General features: G+C 43.5%; 1 protein-coding gene across 2 annotated transcripts in view; it reads right to left on the bottom strand.

Moving 5' to 3' along the window:
• The window catches only part of LOC115115867 (desmin-like), a 59,855-nt gene extending 42,117 nt beyond the window's left edge, over positions 1-17,738 (bottom strand). Inside the window, exon 1 of one of the 2 annotated variants that reach the window (XM_065016165.1) lies at positions 17,079-17,738. In XM_065016165.1, the coding sequence (XP_064872237.1) occupies positions 17,079-17,656 (578 nt within the window). In that variant the 5' untranslated portion in view covers positions 17,657-17,738. The remainder of the gene's footprint in view (positions 1-17,078) is intronic. The other variant, XM_065016163.1, reaches the window with a different exon arrangement.
• Positions 17,739-20,475: the final 2,737 nt, after the last annotated feature.

Raw genomic sequence — 20,475 nt, 5'->3', positions numbered from 1 at the left:
CAGACTTTATACTGATGGAACAGCAGACTTTACACTGATGGAACAGCAGACTTTATATTGATGGAACACTGTTGGAACAGCAGACTTTACACTGATGGAACAGCAGACTTTACACTGATGGAACAGTGTTGGAACAGCAGATTTTAAACTGATGGAACAGCAGACTTTATACTGATGGAACAGCAGACTTTATACTGATGGAACAGCAGACTTTACACTGATGGAACAGCAGACTTTACACTGATGGAACAGCAGACTTTACACTGATGGATCACTGTTGGAACAGCAGACTTTACACTGATGGAACAGCAGACTTTATACTGATGGAACAGCAGACTTTATACTGATGGAACAGCAGACTTTACACTGATGGAACAGCAGACTTTACACTGATGGAACAGCAGACTTTACACTGATGGAACAGCAGACTTTACACTGATGGAACAGCAGACTTTACACTGATGGAACAGCACACTTTATACTGTTGGAACAGCAGACTTTATACTGATGGAACACTGATGGAACAGCAGACTTTACACTGATGGAACAGCAGACTTTATACTGATGGAACACTGATGGAACAGCAGACTTTATACTGATGGAACAGCAGACTTTATACTGATGGAACAGCAGACTTTACACTGATGGAACAGCAGACTTTACACTGTTGGAACAGCAGACTTTATACTGATGGAACAGCAGACTTTATACTGATGGAACAGCAGACTTTATACTGTTGGAACAGCAGACTTTACACTGATGGAACAGCAGACTTTACACTGATGGAACAGCAGACTTTACACTGATGGAACAGCAGACTTTATACTGATGGAACAGCAGACTTTATACTGATGGAACAGCAGACTTTATACTGATGGAACAGCAGACTTTACACTGATGGAACAGCAGACTTTACACTGATGGAACAGCAGACTTTACACTGATGGAACAGCACACTTTATACTGTTGGAACAGCAGACTTTATACTGATGGAACACTGATGGATCAGCAGACTTTACACTGATGGAACACTGTTGGAACAGCAGACTTTACACTGATGGAACAGCAGACTTTATACTGATGGAACAGCAGACTTTATACTGATGGAACAGCATACTTTACACTGATGGAACAGCAGACTTTATACTGATGGAACAGCAGACTTTACACTGATGGAACAGCAGACTTTACACTGATGGAACAGCACACTTTATACTGTTGGAACAGCAGACTTTATACTGATGGAACACTGATGGAACAGCAGACTTTACACTGATGGAACAGCAGACTTTATACTGATGGAACACTGATGGAACAGCAGACTTTATACTGATGGAACAGCAGACTTTATACTGATGGAACAGCAGACTTTATACTGTTGGAACAGCAGACTTTACACTGTTGGAACAGCAGACTTTATACTGATGGAACAGCAGACTTTATACTGATGGAACAGCAGACTTTATACTGTTGGAACAGCAGACTTTACACTGATGGAACAGCAGACTTTACACTGATGGAACAGCAGACTTTACACTGATGGAACAGCAGACTTTATACTGATGGAACAGTAGACTTTATACTGATGGAACAGCAGACTTTATACTGATGGAACAGCAGACTTTACACTCTTGGAACAGCAGACTTTATACTGATGGAACAGCAGACTTTATACTGTTGGAACAGCAGACTTTACACTGAAGGAACAGCAGACTTTATACTGATGGAACAGCAGACTTTATACTGATGGAACAGCAGACTTTATACTGATGGAACAGCAGACTTTACACTGATGGAACAGCAGACTTTATACTGTTGGAACAGCAGACTTTACACTGATGGAACAGCAGACTTTACACTGATGGAACAGCAGACTTTACACTGATGGAACAGCAGACTTTACACTGTTGGAACAGCAGGCTTTATACTGATGGAACAGCAGACTTTATACTGTTGGAACAACAGACTTTATACTGATGGAACAGCAGACTTTATACTTTTGGAACAGCAGACTTTACACTGATGGAACAGCAGACTTTACACTGTTGGAACAGCAGACTTTATACTGTTGGAACAGCAGACTTTATACTGATGGAACACTGATGGAACAGCAGACTTTATATTGATGGAACAGCAGACTTTATACTGTTGGAACAGCAGACTTTATACTGATGGAACACTGATGGAACAGCAGACTTTACACTGATGGAACAGCAGACTTTATACTGATGGAACACTGATGGAACAGCAGACTTTATACTGATGGAACAGCAGACTTTACACTGATGGAACAGCAGACTTTATACTGATGGAACAGCAGACTTTATACTGATGGAACAGCAGACTTTACACTGATGGAACAGCAGACTTTATACTGATGGAACAGCAGACTTTATACTGATGGAACAGCAGACTTTACACTGATGGAACAGCAGACTTTACACTGATGGAACAGCAGACTTTATACTGATGGAACAGCAGACTTTACACTGATGGAACAGCAGACTTTACACTGATGGAACAGCAGACTTTATACTGATGGAACAGTAGACTTTATACTGATGGAACAGCAGACTTTATACTGATGGAACAGCAGACTTTACACTCTTGGAACAGCAGACTTTATACTGATGGAACAGCAGACTTTATACTGTTGGAACAGCAGACTTTACACTGAAGGAACAGCAGACTTTATACTGATGGAACAGCAGACTTTATACTGATGGAACAGCAGACTTTATACTGATGGAACAGCAGACTTTACACTGATGGAACAGCAGACTTTATACTGTTGGAACAGCAGACTTTACACTGATGGAACAGCAGACTTTACACTGATGGAACAGCAGACTTTACACTGATGGAACAGCAGACTTTACACTGTTGGAACAGCAGGCTTTATACTGATGGAACAGCAGACTTTATACTGTTGGAACAACAGACTTTATACTGATGGAACAGCAGACTTTATACTTTTGGAACAGCAGACTTTACACTGATGGAACAGCAGACTTTACACTGTTGGAACAGCAGACTTTATACTGTTGGAACAGCAGACTTTATACTGATGGAACACTGATGGAACAGCAGACTTTATATTGATGGAACAGCAGACTTTATACTGTTGGAACAGCAGACTTTATACTGATGGAACACTGATGGAACAGCAGACTTTACACTGATGGAACAGCAGACTTTATACTGATGGAACACTGATGGAACAGCAGACTTTATACTGATGGAACAGCAGACTTTACACTGATGGAACAGCAGTCTTTATACTGATGGAACAGCAGACTTTATACTGATGGAACAGCAGACTTTACACTGATGGAACAGCAGACTTTATACTGATGGAACAGCAGACTTTATACTGATGGAACAGCAGACTTTACACTGATGGAACAGCAGACTTTACACTGATGGAACAGCAGACTTTATACTGATGGAACAGCAGACTTTACACTGATGGAACAGCAGACTTTACACTGATGGAACAGCAGACTTTATACTGATGGAACAGCAGACTTTACACTGATGGAACAGCAGACTTTACACTGATGGAACAGCACACTTTATACTGTTGGAACAGCAGACTTTACACTGATGGAACACTGTTGGAACAGCAGACTTTACACTGATGGAACAGCATACTTTATACTGATGGAACAGCAGACTTTATACTGATGGAACAGCATACTTTACACTGATGGAACAGCAGACTTTATACTGATGGAACAGCAGACTTTACACTGATGGAACAGCAGACTTTACACTGATGGAACAGCACACTTTATACTGTTGGAACAGCAGACTTTATACTGATGGAACACTGATGGAACAGCAGACTTTACACTGATGGAACAGCAGACTTTATACTGATGGAACACTGATGGAACAGCAGACTTTATACTGATGGAACAGCAGACTTTATACTGATGGAACAGCAGACTTTACACTGATGGAACAGCAGACTTTACACTGTTGGAACAGCAGACTTAATACTGATGGAACAGCAGACTTTATACTGATGGAACAGCAGACTTTATACTGTTGGAACAGCAGACTTTACACTGATGGAACAGCAGACTTTATACTGATGGAACAGCAGACTTTATACTGATGGAACAGCAGACTTTATACTGATGGAACAGCAGACTTTACACTCATGGAACAGCAGACTTTATACTGATGGAACAGCAGACTTTATACTGTTGGAACAGCATACTTTACACTGAAGGAACAGCAGACTTTATACTGATGGAACAGCAGACTTTATACTGATGGAACAGCAGACTTTATACTGATGGAACAGCAGACTTTACACTGATGGAACAGCAGACTTTATACTGTTGGAACAGCAGACTTTACACTGATGGAACAGCAGACTTTACACTGATGGAACAGCAGACTTTACACTGTTGGAACAGCAGGCTTTATACTGATGGAACAGCAGACTTTATACTGTTGGAACAACAGACTTTATACTGATGGAACAGCAGACTTTATACTTTTGGAACAGCAGACTTTACACTGATGGAACAGCAGACTTTACACTGATGGAACAGCAGACTTTATACTGATGGAACAGCAGACTTTACACTGTTGGAACAGCAGACTTTATACTGTTGGAACAGCAGACTTTATACTGATGGAACACTGATGGAACAGCAGACTTTACAGTGATGGAACAGCAGACTTTATACTGATGGAACACTGATGGAACAGCAGACTTTATATTGATGGAACAGCAGACTTTATACTGTTGGAACAGCAGACTTTATACTGATGGAACACTGATGGAACAGCAGACTTTATACTGATGGAACAGCACACTTTATACTGTTGGAACAGCAGACTTTATACTGATGGAACACTGATGGAACAGCAGACTTTACACTGATGGAACAGCAGACTTTATACTGATGGAACACTGATGGAACAGCAGACTTTATACTGATGGAACAGCAGACTTTATACTGATGGAACAGCAGACTTTACACTGATGGAACAGCAGACTTTACACTGTTGGAACAGCAGACTTAATACTGATGGAACAGCAGACTTTATACTGATGGAACAGCAGACTTTATACTGTTGGAACAGCAGACTTTACACTGATGGAACAGCAGACTTTACACTGATGGAACAGCAGACTTTACACTGATGGAACAGCAGACTTTATACTGATGGAACAGCAGACTTTATACTGATGGAACAGCAGACTTTATACTGATGGAACAGCAGACTTTATACTGATGGAACAGCAGACTTTATACTGTTGGAACAGCAGACTTTACACTGAAGGAACAGCAGACTTTATACTGATGGAACAGCACACTTTATACTGATGGAACAGCAGACTTTATACTGATGGAACAGCAGACTTTACACTGATGGAACAGCAGACTTTATACTGTTGGAACAGCAGACTTTACACTGATGGAACAGCAGACTTTACACTGATGGAACAGCAGACTTTACACTGATGGAACAGCAGACTTTACACTGTTGGAACAGCAGGCTTTATACTGATGGAACAGCAGACTTTATACTGTTGGAGCAACAGACTTTATACTGATGGAACAGCAGACTTTATACTTTTGGAACAGCAGACTTTACACTGATGGAACAGCAGACTTTACACTGATGGAACAGCAGACTTTATACTGATGGAACAGCAGACTTTACACTGTTGGAACAGCAGACTTTATACTGTTGGAACAGCAGACTTTATACTGATGGAACACTGATGGAACAGCAGACTTTACAGTGATGGAACAGCAGACTTTATACTGATGGAACACTGATGGAACAGCAGACTTTATATTGATGGAACAGCAGACTTTATACTGTTGGAACAGCAGACTTTATACTGATGGAACACTGATGGAACAGCAGACTTTACACTGATGGAACAGCAGACTTTATACTGATGGAACACTGATGGAACAGCAGACGTTATACTGATGGAACAGCAGACTTTACACTGATGGAACAGCAGACTTTATACTGATGGAACAGCAGACTTTATACTGATGGAACAGCAGACTTTACACTGATGGAACAGCAGACTTTATACTGATGGAACAGCAGACTTTATACTGATGGAACAGCAGACTTTACACTGATGGAACAGCAGACTTTACACTGATGGAACAGCAGACTTTATACTGATGGAACAGCAGACTTTACACTGTTGGAACAGCAGACTTAATACTGATGGAACAGCAGACTTTATACTGATGGAACAGCAGACTTTATACTGTTGGAACAGCAGACTTTACACTGATGGAACAGCAGACTTTATACTGATGGAACAGCAGACTTTATACTGATGGAACAGCAGACTTTATACTGATGGAACAGCAGACTTTACACTCATGGAACAGCAGACTTTATACTGATGGAACAGCAGACTTTATACTGTTGGAACAGCATACTTTACACTGAAGGAACAGCAGACTTTATACTGATGGAACAGCAGACTTTATACTGATGGAACAGCAGACTTTATACTGATGGAACAGCAGACTTTACACTGATGGAACAGCAGACTTTATACTGTTGGAACAGCAGACTTTACACTGATGGAACAGCAGACTTTACACTGATGGAACAGCAGACTTTACACTGTTGGAACAGCAGGCTTTATACTGTTGGAACAACAGACTTTATACTGATGGAACAGCAGACTTTATACTTTTGGAACAGCAGACTTTACACTGATGGAACAGCAGACTTTACACTGATGGAACAGCAGACTTTATACTGATGGAACAGCAGACTTTACACTGTTGGAACAGCAGACTTTATACTGTTGGAACAGCAGACTTTATACTGATGGAACACTGATGGAACAGCAGACTTTACAGTGATGGAACAGCAGACTTTATACTGATGGAACACTGATGGAACAGCAGACTTTATATTGATGGAACAGCAGACTTTATACTGTTGGAACAGCAGACTTTATACTGATGGAACACTGATGGAACAGCAGACTTTATACTGATGGAACAGCACACTTTATACTGTTGGAACAGCAGACTTTATACTGATGGAACACTGATGGAACAGCAGACTTTACACTGATGGAACAGCAGACTTTATACTGATGGAACACTGATGGAACAGCAGACTTTATACTGATGGAACAGCAGACTTTATACTGATGGAACAGCAGACTTTACACTGATGGAACAGCAGACTTTACACTGTTGGAACAGCAGACTTAATACTGATGGAACAGCAGACTTTATACTGATGGAACAGCAGACTTTATACTGTTGGAACAGCAGACTTTACACTGATGGAACAGCAGACTTTACACTGATGGAACAGCAGACTTTACACTGATGGAACAGCAGACTTTATACTGATGGAACAGCAGACTTTATACTGATGGAACAGCAGACTTTATACTGATGGAACAGCAGACTTTATACTGATGGAACAGCAGACTTTATACTGTTGGAACAGCAGACTTTACACTGAAGGAACAGCAGACTTTATACTGATGGAACAGCACACTTTATACTGATGGAACAGCAGACTTTATACTGATGGAACAGCAGACTTTACACTGATGGAACAGCAGACTTTATACTGTTGGAACAGCAGACTTTACACTGATGGAACAGCAGACTTTACACTGATGGAACAGCAGACTTTACACTGATGGAACAGCAGACTTTACACTGTTGGAACAGCAGGCTTTATACTGATGGAACAGCAGACTTTATACTGTTGGAGCAACAGACTTTATACTGATGGAACAGCAGACTTTATACTTTTGGAACAGCAGACTTTACACTGATGGAACAGCATACTTTATACTGATGGAACAGCAGACTTTACACTGATGGAACAGCAGACTTTATACTGTTGAAACGGCAGACTTTACACTGATGGAACAGCAGACTTTACACTGTTGGAACAGCAGACTTTACACTGATGGAACAGCAGACTTTACACTGATGGAACAGCAGACTTTACACTGATGGAACAGCAGACTTTACACTGATGGAACAGCAGACTTTATACTGATGGAACAGCAGACTTTATACTGATGGAACAGCAGACTTTATACTGATGGAACAGCAGACTTTATACTGATGGAACAGTGTTGGAACAGCAGACTTTACACTGATGGAACAGCACAATTTATACTGATGGAACAGCAGACTTTATACTGATGGAACAGCAGACTTTACACTGATGGAACAGCAGACTTTATACTGTTGGAACAGCAGACTTTACACTGATGGAACAGCAGACTTTACACTGATGGAACAGCAGACTTTACACTGATGGAACAGCAGACTTTACACTGTTGGAACAGCAGGCTTTATACTGATGGAACAGCAGACTTTATACTGTTGGAGCAACAGACTTTATACTGATGGAACAGCAGACTTTATACTTTTGGAACAGCAGACTTTACACTGATGGAACAGCATACTTTATACTGATGGAACAGCAGACTTTACACTGATGGAACAGCAGACTTTATACTGTTGAAACAGCAGACTTTACACTGATGGAACAGCAGACTTTACACTGTTGGAACAGCAGACTTTACACTGATGGAACAGCAGACTTTACACTGATGGAACAGCAGACTTTACACTGATGGAACAGCAGACTTTATACTGATGGAACAGCAGACTTTATACTGATGGAACAGCAGACTTTATACTGATGGAACAGTGTTGGAACAGCAGACTTTACACTGATGGAACAGCAGACTTTATACTTTTGGAACAGCAGACTTTACACTGATGGAACAGCAGACTTCATACTGATGGAACAGCAGACTTTACACTGTTGGAACAGCAGAATTTATACTGTTGGAACAGCAGACTTTATACTGATGGAACACGGATGGAACAGCAGACTTTACACTGATGGAACAGCAGACTTTATACTGATGGAACACTGATGGAACAGCAGACTTTATATTGATGGAACAGCAGACTTTATACTGTTGGAACAGCAGACTTTATACTGATGGAACATTGATGGAACAGCAGACTTTACACTGATGGAACAGCAGACTTTATACTGATGGAACACTGATGGAACAGCAGACTTTACACTGATGGAACAGCAGACTTTATACTGATGGAACAGCAGACTTTATACTGATGGAACAGCAGACTTTACACTGATGGAACAGCAGACTTTATACTGATGGAACATCAGACTTTATACCGATGGAACAGCAGACTTTACACTGATGGAACAGCAGACTTTATACTGATGGAACAGCAGACTTTATACTGATGGAACAGCAGACTTTACACTGATGGAACAGCAGACTTTACACTGATGGAACAGCAGACTTTATACTGATGGAACAGCAGACTTTACACTGATGGAACAGCAGACTTTACACTGATGGAACAGCAGACTTTATACTGATGGAACAGCAGACTTTACACTGATGGAACAGCAGACTTTATACTGATGGAACAGCAGACTTTATACTGATGGAACAGCAGACTTTACACTGTTGGAACAGCAGACTTTATACTGATGGAACAGCAGACTTTACACTGTTGGAACAGCAGACTTTATACTGATGGAACAGCAGACTTTACACTGATGGAACAGCAGACTTTACACTGATGGAACAGCAGACTTTATACTGATGGAACAGCAGACTTTATACTGATGGAACAGCAGACTTTATACTGATGGAACAGCAGACTTTACACTGTTGGAACAGCAGACTTTATACTGATGGAACAGCAGACTTTATACTGTTGGAACAGCAGACTTTACACTGAAGGAACAGCAGACTTTATACTGATGGAACAGCAGACTTTACACTGATGGAACAGCAGACTTTATACTGTTGGAACAGCAGACTTTACACTGATGGAACAGCAGACTTTACACTGATGGAACAACAGACTTTACACTGATGGAACAGCAGACTTTACACTGATGGAACAGCAGACTTTACACTGATGGAACAGCAGACTTTATACTGATGGAACAGCATACTTTATACTGATGGAACAGCAGACTTTATACTGATGGAACAGTGTTGGAACAGCAGACTTTACACTGATGGAACAGCAGACTTTATACTTTTGGAACAGCAGACTTTACACTGATGGAACAGCAGACTTCATACTGATGGAACAGCAGACTTTACACTGTTGGAACAGCAGACTTTATACTGTTGGAACAGCAGACTTTATACTGATGGAACACTGATGGAACAGCAGACTTTACACTGATGGAACAGCAGACTTTATACTGATGGAACACTGATGGAACAGCAGACTTTATATTGATGGAACAGCAGACTTTATACTGTTGGAACAGCAGACTTTATACTGATGGAACACTGATGGAACAGCAGACTTTATACTGATGGAACAGCAGACTTTATACTGATGGAACAGCAGACTTTATACTGATGGAACAGTGTTGGAACAGCAGACTTTACACTGATGGAACAGCAGACTTTATACTTTTGGAACAGCAGACTTTACACTGATGGAACAGCAGACTTCATACTGATGGAACAGCAGACTTTACACTGTTGGAACAGCAGACTTTATACTGTTGGAACAGCAGACTTTATACTGATGGAACACGGATGGAATAGGCAGACTTTACACTGATGGAACAGCAGACTTTATACTGATGGAACACTGATGGAACAGCAGACTTTATATTGATGGAACAGCAGACTTTATACTGTTGGAACAGCAGACTTTATACTGATGGAACACTGATGGAACAGCAGACTTTACCATGATGGAACAGCAGACTTTATACTGATGGAACACTGATGGAACAGCAGACTTTATACTGATGGAACAGCAGACTTTACACTGATGGAACAGCAGACTTTATACTGATGGAACAGCAGACTTTATACTGATGGAACAGCAGACTTTACACTGATGGAACAGCAGACTTTATACTGATGGAACATCAGACTTTATACCGATGGAACAGCAGACTTTACACTGATGGAACAGCAGACTTTATACTGATGGAACAGCAGACTTTATACTGATGGAACAGCAGACTTTACACTGATGGAACAGCAGACTTTACACTGATGGAACAGCAGACTTTATACTGATGGAACAGCAGACTTTACACTGATGGAACAGCAGACTTTACACTGATGGAACAGCAGACTTTATACTGATGGAACAGCAGACTTTACACTGATGGAACAGCAGACTTTATACTGATGGAACAGCAGACTTTATACTGATGGAACAGCAGACTTTACACTGTTGGAACAGCAGACTTTATACTGATGGAACAGCAGACTTTATACTGTTGGAACAGCAGACTTTACACTGAAGGAACAGCAGACTTTATACTGATGGAACAGCAGACTTTACACTGTTGGAACAGCAGACTTTATACTGATGGAACAGCAGACTTTACACTGATGGAACAGCAGACTTTACACTGATGGAACAGCAGACTTTATACTGATGGAACAGCAGACTTTATACTGATGGAACAGCAGACTTTATACTGATGGAACAGCAGACTTTACACTGTTGGAACAGCAGACTTTATACTGATGGAACAGCAGACTTTATACTGTTGGAACAGCAGACTTTACACTGAAGGAACAGCAGACTTTATACTGATGGAACAGCAGACTTTACACTGATGGAACAGCAGACTTTATACTGTTGGAACAGCAGACTTTACACTGATGGAACAGCAGACTTTACACTGATGGAACAGCAGACTTTACACTGATGGAACAGCAGACTTTACACTGATGGAACAGCAGACTTTACACTGATGGAACAGCAGACTTTATACTGATGGAACAGCAGACTTTATACTGATGGAACAGCAGACTTTATACTGATGGAACAGTGTTGGAACAGCAGACTTTACACTGATGGATGGGCAGACTTTATACTTTTGGAACAGCAGACTTTACACTGATGGAACAGCAGACTTCATACTGATGGAACAGCAGACTTTACACTGTTGGAACAGCAGACTTTATACTGTTGGAACAGCAGACGTTATACTGATGGAACAGCAGACTTTACACTGATGGAACAGCAGACTTTATACTGATGGAACACTGATGGAACAGCAGACTTTATATTGATGGAACAGCAGACTTTATACTGTTGGAACAGCAGACTTTATACTGATGGAACACTGATGGAACAGCAGACTTTACACTGATGGAACAGCAGACTTTATACTGATGGAACACTGATGGAACAGCAGACTTTATACTGATGGAACAGCAGACTTTACACTGATGGAACAGCAGACTTTATACTGATGGAACAGCAGACTTTATACTGATGGAACAGCAGACTTTACACTGATGGAACAGCAGACTTTATACTGATGGAACAGCAGACTTTATACTGATGGAACAGCAGACTTTACACTGATGGAACAGCAGACTTTACACTGATGGAACAGCAGACTTTACACTGTTGGAACAGCAGACTTTATACTGATGGAACAGCAGACTTTACACTGATGGAACAGCAGACTTTACACTGATGGAACAGCAGACTTTATACTGATGGAACAGCAGACTTTATACTGATGGAACAGAAGACTTTATACTGATGGAACAGCAGACTTTACACTGTTGGAACAGCAGACTTTATACTGATGGAACGGCAGACTTTATACTGTTGGAACAGCAGACTTTACACTGAAGGAACAGCAGACTTTATACTGATGGAACAGCAGACTTTACACTGATGGAACAGCAGACTTTATACTGTTGGAACATCAGACTTTACACTGATGGAACAGCAGACTTTATACTTTTGGAACAGCAGACTTTACACTGATGGAACAGCAGACTTTATACTGATGGAACAGCAGACTTTACACTGATGGATCAGCAGACTTTACACTGTTGGAACAGCAGACTTTATACTGATGGAACACTGATGGAACAGCAGACTTTATAGTGATGGAACAGCAGACTTTATACTGATGGAACACTGATGGAACAGCAGACTTTATACTGATGGAACAGCAGACTTTATACTGATGGAACACTGTTGGAACAGCAGACTTTATACTGTTGGAACAGCAGACTTTATACTGATGGAACACTGATGGAACAGCAGACTTTACACTGATGGAACAGCAGACTTTATACTGATGGAACACTGATGGAACAGCAGACTTTATACTGATGGAACAGCAGACTTTACACTGTTGGAACAGCAGACTTTATACTGATGGAACAGCAGACTTTACACTGATGGAACAGCAGACTTTACACTGATGGAGCAGCAGACTTTACACTGATGGAACAGCAGACTTTATACTGATGGAAGAGCAGACTTTACACTGATGGAACAGTGTTGGAACAGCAGACTTTATACTGTTGGAACAGCAGACTTTATACTGTTGGAACAGCAGACTTTACACTGATGGAACAGCAGACTTTATACTGATGGAAGAGCAGACTTTATACTGATGGAACAGCAGACTTTACACTGATGGAACAGCAGACTTTATACTGATGGAACAGCAGACTTTACACTGATGGAACAGCAGACTTTATACTGATGGAACAGCAGACTTTACACTGTTGGAACAGTGTTGGAACAGCAGACTTTATACTGATGGAACAGCAGACTTTATACTGATGGAACAGCAGACTTTATACTGATGGAACAGCAGACTTTACACTGTTGGAACAGCAGACTTTATACTGATGGAACAGCAGACTTTATACTGATGGAACAGTGTTGGAACAGCAGCCTTTATACTGATGGAACACTGTTGGAACAGCAGACTTTATACTGATGGAACAGCAGACTTTACACTGTTGGAACAGCAGACTTTATACTGATGGAACACTGTTGGAACAGCAGACTTTATACTGATGGAACAGCAGACTTTACACTGTTGGAACAGCAGACTTTATACTGATGGAACAGCAGACTTTACACTGATGGAACAGCAGACTTTATACTGATGGAACAGCATACTTTATACTGATGGAACAGCAGACTTTATACTGATGGAACAGCAGACTTTATACTGATGGACCAGCAGACTTTACACTGTTGGAACAGCAGACTTTATACTGATGGAACAGCAGACTTTATACTGATGGAACAGTGTTGGAACAGCAGCCTTTATACTGATGGAACAGCAGACTTTACACTGTTGGAACAGCAGACTTTATACTGATGGAACACTGTTGGAACAGCAGACTTTATACTGATGGAACAGCAGACTTTACACTGTTGGAACAGCAGACTTTATACTGATGGAACAGCAGACTTTACACTGATGGAACAGCAGACTTTATACTGATGGAACAGCAGACTTTATACTGATGGAACAGCAGACTTTATACTGATGGAACAGCAGACTTTATACTGATGGAACAGCAGACTTTACACTGATGGAACAGCAGACTTTACACTGATGGAACAGTGTTGGAACAGCAGACTTTATACTGATGGAACAGCAGACTTTACACTGTTGGAACAGCAGACTTTATACTGTTGGAACAACAGACTTTACACTGATGGAACAGTGTTGGAACAGCAGACTTTATACTGATGGAACAGCAGACTTTACACTGATGGAACAGTGTTGGAACAGCAGACTTTACACTGTTGGAACAGCAGACTTTACACTGATGGAACAGCAGACTTTATACTGATGGAACAGCAGACTTTACACTGATGGAACAGCACACTTTACACTGATGGAACAGCACACTTTATACTGTTGGAACAGCAGACTTTATACTGATGGAACAGCAGACTTTACACTGATGGAACAGCACACTTTATACTGTTGGAACAGCAGACTTTACACTGATGGAACAGCAGACTTTACACTGATGGAACAGCAGACTTTACACTGATGGAACAGCACACTTTATACTGTTGGAACAGCAGACTTTATACTGATGGAACAGCAGACTTTACACTGTTGGAACAGCAGACTTTATACTGATGGAACACTGTTGGAACAGCAGACTTTATACTGATGGAACAGCAGACTTTACACTGATGGAACAGCAGACTTTACTCTGATGGAACAGCAGACTTTATACTGATGGAACAGCAGACTTTACACTGTTGGAACAGCAGACTTTATACTGATGGAACAGCAGACTTTACATTGATGGAACAGCAGACTTTACACTGATGGAACAGCAGACTTTACACTGATGGAACAGCAGACTTTACACTGATGGAACAGCAGACTTTACACTGATGGAACAGCAGACTTTACACTGATGGAACAGCAGACTTTACACTGATGGAACAGCAGACTTTATACTGTTCACACTCCACAGCAGATATAGGCTGGGAAGGAATTATATTTTGAAAGCAGATAAAGAAACAGACAAAGACTCTCAGTGGAGAGTTAATGATGTGCAGTTGTTACTTCATCTTTAAAGCACAGTCTCTCTCTGTGACTACAGGAATAGAGTCTGGACCCTTCCATAGTCTCTCTCTCTCTGTGACTACAGGAATAGAGTCTGTACCCTTCCACGGTCTCTCTCTGTGACTACAGGAATAGAGTCTGGACCCTTAGTCTCTCTCTGACTACAGGAATAGAGTCTGTACCCTTCCACAATCTCTCTCTCTGACTACAGGAATAGAGTATGGACCCTTCCACAGTCTCTCTCTCTGTGACTACAGGAATAAAGTCTGGACCCTTCCACAGTCTCTCTCTCTCTGACTACAGGAATAGAGTCTGGACCCTTCCACAGTCTCTCTCTCTCTGACTACAGGAATAGAGTCTGGACCCTTCCACAGTCTCTCTCTCTGACTACAGGAATAGAGTCTGGACCCTTCCACAGTCTCTCTCTCTGACTACAGGAATAGAGTCTTGTCTAGTGTGTGTAATGGTTGGCAGTCCAAGCTATTTGTATGCAGTATCACAGAGGAAACGATTGACGGCTACAAGTGCAATGGGTCTGATTTTACCATCGGCGATAATACCCCTTCAGACCCAGCCAAGGGGGATTTTGTGGAACAGAATTACAGAGTGTGTTCTAATACCTGATCTAAGATCAGTCTCTACCAGGTCTGGTAAACCAGGGTACAGAACAGACCTGATCTAATCAGAATTCCTATTCTGGGACTCTTTATGACTACCAACCCCGAGCTGATCTGAGGTCAGTGTTACACAGCAGCTGCGCATTCCAACCCCAACCTTCTCAACCTTTCCTTCCACTTCCACAGTATTTTGCCTCTCCCTCATCCCCCCTTGTTCCCCCTCATTCCCCTCCTTCACGGCATCCTTTCATGCACCCCCCACACACACAGAGGCCTTGAAGGAGATAGACCCTACCAGCTGTTGCAGTAACGGAGAGACAATCCAATACAAAAAAAAACGCCAGAGCCGATTTCACACTGCTGATCCAATAGCTTTAAATAGAAAACATCTATTTATTTATAAACATCTATTCTATTTAGCTCTGCAAACCGTTGCATTGACTAAAATGTATCACCACAAAATGGGATGTCTCCCTACGGGCTGTGGAACGCGTATAGAAAACACACGCACTTGTTGGAGGCACAAGCCGAAAGGTATGTCAGCGTGGTCTGTTAAAATATGTTACCATGAGATAAAACAAGTGACTTATAGCCAGGTGACTTTAGCCAGGTGACTTATAGCCAGGTGACTTATAAACCTATAAACCTTATAAACAACAGACGTCCAGTATTTATTTCTTAGGGGCCCATAATCGGACAGTCCAAAACTCCCAAGCTAATAACTTTAAAGAGTCTATTACAGAGGTAGTTTCAGCGATTCTCTTTGTGTTTTTACAGACTTCTACTTCATGCGGTTTGAGTCAAATCTACTTCCATTGTCCTCCAACAGTGGCTCCTGAATAGGACGAGCTTCTCGTCTTCAGTGTGTGCTGGCGTGGTGTATAACCTCTGGCCTCTCATGCAGTCCGCCTGACCCCTGACTCCTAACCTCTCACCTGAGTTTGAGTTTCTGCAGGTCGTCTGCCAGGTTGTCTCTCTCCACTTCCATGCGGGCTCTGTCATTGGACATGCAGTCCGCCTGACCCCTGACTCCTAACCTCTCACCTGAGTTTGAGTTTCTGCAGGTCGTCTGCCAGGTTGTCTCTCTCCACCTCCATGCGGGCTCTGTCATTGGACATGCCGTCCACCTGACGCCTCAGCTCTCTCATCTCCTCCTCGTACATCTCGGCCACGCGGGTCGGCTCGTGACCCCTCAGCCTCTCGATCTCCACCACCAGAGTAGCGTTCTGCTGCTCCAGGAAACGGACCTTCTCGATGTAGCTGGCGAACCGGTCGTTCAGGTGCTGCAGCTCTGCCTTCTCATTGGTCCTGGTGTCCAGGAAGTCGCGGTTCGTGGCGTCGGCCAAGCTGAAGTCCAGCTTCTCGCCCATCCCGGCATATGAGCGCATCGCGCCGCCGGAAGAGGAACGAATGCTACCGGAGGAGTAGCTGGGGCGGGCGGAGCTTTTGGTCATCTCGTAGACTCTGGAGGACATGTGGGCCGAGCCGGAGGAGCCGGAGGAGCCGCGTCCACCGTGGGAGAACATGGAGGACATGCCTGGGGTGGATCCAATACCAGATCCGAAGGTCCGGCGGTAGGAAGAGGCTGACTGGGCGGACTGGGAGGAGAAGGACTTGCTCATGGTGGACGTTGTCCGAGGGTCTGGCTGGAGGAACTGGGCTGCTGTTGGAGGTTGATGACTGAATGAGGGGCTGTTGGACAGGAGATCTGCTATTTGTAGACATACAACGCCCACTCCATAACCCCAAGCCTCCAACTCCCTCTATCACCCCACTCCTTCTCATATCTCTCTCTCTCTCTCTCTCTCTCTCTCTCTCTCTCTCTCTCTCTCTCTCTCTCTCTCTCTCTCTCTCTCTCTCTCTCTCTCTCTCTCTCTCTCTCTCTCTCTCTCTCTCTCTCTCTCTCTCTCTCTCTCTCTCTCTCTCAGCTGTCATAGGGTCTAGTTTCCAGTAGCAGGGTGGAGTCTGGCCAGAGAGGGGGTGTACCATGTGGGGGTGTAGGGGGAGGAGGGAAGGAGAGGGGGAGGAGGAGAGGGAAGGAGGAGGAAGTTGGGCAGGAAGGAATGTGGGGGAGGGAAGGAAGGAGGTGGGAGGTGGGGGGTGGTATATTAGTATTGTGGCTCTCTTAGAAAGATGACGTTCTGTTTACCGTTAGTTACCCTACGTATCTCTATCACAGAACACAAATAGATTACACCAAGTCGACGCATATATTTACCCTGTACACCTGTTCACCTGTCGACCTGTACACCCTACCATGTTGCTGGTTTCACAATGTGTTAATTACTGAGCTCCATTTTTACTGGTGGAGGCCTCACCAAGGCACCAAACTACTGTTTCAGTGGAAGCCTCACCAAGGCACCAAACTACTGTTTCAGTGGAAGCCTCACCAAGGCACCAAGCTACTGTTTCAGTGGAAGCCTCACCAAGGCACCAAACTACTGTTTCAGTGGAAGCCTCACCAAGGCACCAAACTACTGTTTCAGTGGAAGCCTCACCAAGGCACTACTGTTTCAGTGGAAGCCTCACCAAGGCACTACTGTTTCAGTGGAAGCCTCACCAAGGCACCAAACTACTGTTTCAGTGGAAGCCTCACCAAGGCACTACTGTTTCAGTGGAAGCCTCACCAAGGCACTACTGTTTCAGTGGAAGCCTCACCAAGGCACCAAACTACTGTTTCAGTGGAAGCCTCACCAAGGCATCAAACTACTGTTTCAGTGGAAGCCTCACCAAGGCACCAAACTACTGTTTCAGTGGAAGCCTCACCAAGGCACCAAACTACTGTTTCAGTGGAAGCCTCACCAAGGCACTACTGTTTCAGTGGAAGCCTCACCAAGGCACTACTGTTTCAGTGGAAGCCTCACCAAGGCACCAAACTACTGTTTCAGTGGAAGCCTCACCAAGGCACCAAACTACTGTTTCAGTAGAAGCCTCACCAAGCCACCACTGTTTCAGTGGAAGCCTCACCAAGGCACTACTGTTTCAGTGGAAGCCTCACCAAGGCACTACTGTTTCAGTGGAAGCCTCACCAAGGCACTACTGTTTCAGTGGAAGCCTCACCAAGGCACTACTGTTTCAGTGGAAGCCTCACCAAGGCACCAAACTACTGTTTCAGTGGAAGCCTCACCAAGGCACTACTGTTTCAGTGGAAGCCTCACCAAGGCACTACTGTTTCAGTGGAAGCCTCACCAAGGCACCAAACTACTGTTTCAGTGGAAGCCTCACCAAGGCACTACTGTTTCAGTGGAAGCCTCACCAAGGCACTACTGTTTCAGTGGAAGCCTCACCAAGGCACCAAACTACTGTTTCAGTGGAAGCCTCACCAAGGCATCAAACTACTGTTTCAGTGGAAGCCTCACCAAGGCACCAAACTACTGTTTCAGTGGAAGCCTCACCAAGGCACCAAACTACTGTTTCAGTGGAAGCCTCACCAAGGCACTACTGTTTCAGTGGAAGCCTCACCAAGGCACTACTGTTTCAGTGGAAGCCTCACCAAGGCACCAAACTACTGTTTCAGTGGAAGCCTCACACTAAGGCACCAAACTACTGTTTCAGTGGAAGCCTCACCAAGGCACAAACTACTGTTTCAGTGGAAGCCCAAGCCACCAGGCACTACTGTTTCAGTGGAAGCCTCACCAAGGCACTACTGTTTCAGTGGAAGCCTCACCAAGGCACTACTGTTTCAGTGGAAGCCTCACCAAGGCACTACTGTTTCAGTGGAAGCCTCACCAAGGCACCAAACTACTGTTTCAGTGGAAGCCTCACCAAGGCATCAAACTACTGTTTCAGTGGAAGCCTCACCAAGGCACCAAACTACTGTTTCAGTGGAAGCCTCACCAAGGCACCAAACTACTGTTTCAGTGGAAGCCTCACCAAGGCACTACTGTTTCAGTGGAAGCCTCACCAAGGCACTACTGTTTCAGTGGAAGCCTCACCAAGGCACCAAACTACTGTTTCAGTAGAAGCCTCACCAAGCCACCACTGTTTCAGTGGAAGCCTCACCAAGGCACTACTGTTTCAGTGGAAGCCTCACCAAGGCACTACTGTTTCAGTGGAAGCCTCACCAAGGCACTACTGTTTCAGTGGAAGCCTCACCAAGGCACTACTGTTTCAGTGGAAGCCTCACCAAGGCACTACTGTTTCAGTGGAAGCCTCACCAAGGCTTGTTTCCCATGGCTACCCCTGAGAACGCCAGCCTGCCTGGTCAGGTAGCAGGGCAGTGGGCCAGAGCAGCACATGGTACCGAAGACATTATCTAGTAACTCTTTCCACTGGGATTCTCTGCCTCTAACCCTATTACAGGGGCTGAGTCACTGGCTTACTGGGGCTCTCTCATACCGTCCCTGGAGGGGGTGCGTCACCTGAGTGGGTTGATTCACTGATGTGGTCATCCTGTCTGGGTTAGCGCCCCCCTTGGGTTGTGCCGTGGCGGAGATCTTTG

Source organism: Oncorhynchus nerka, linkage group LG3 (genome assembly GCF_034236695.1).
Source record: "Oncorhynchus nerka isolate Pitt River linkage group LG3, Oner_Uvic_2.0, whole genome shotgun sequence".
Classification (NCBI taxonomy): domain Eukaryota; kingdom Metazoa; phylum Chordata; class Actinopteri; order Salmoniformes; family Salmonidae; genus Oncorhynchus; species Oncorhynchus nerka.
This window is presented reverse-complemented; position numbering and strand designations above follow the sequence as displayed.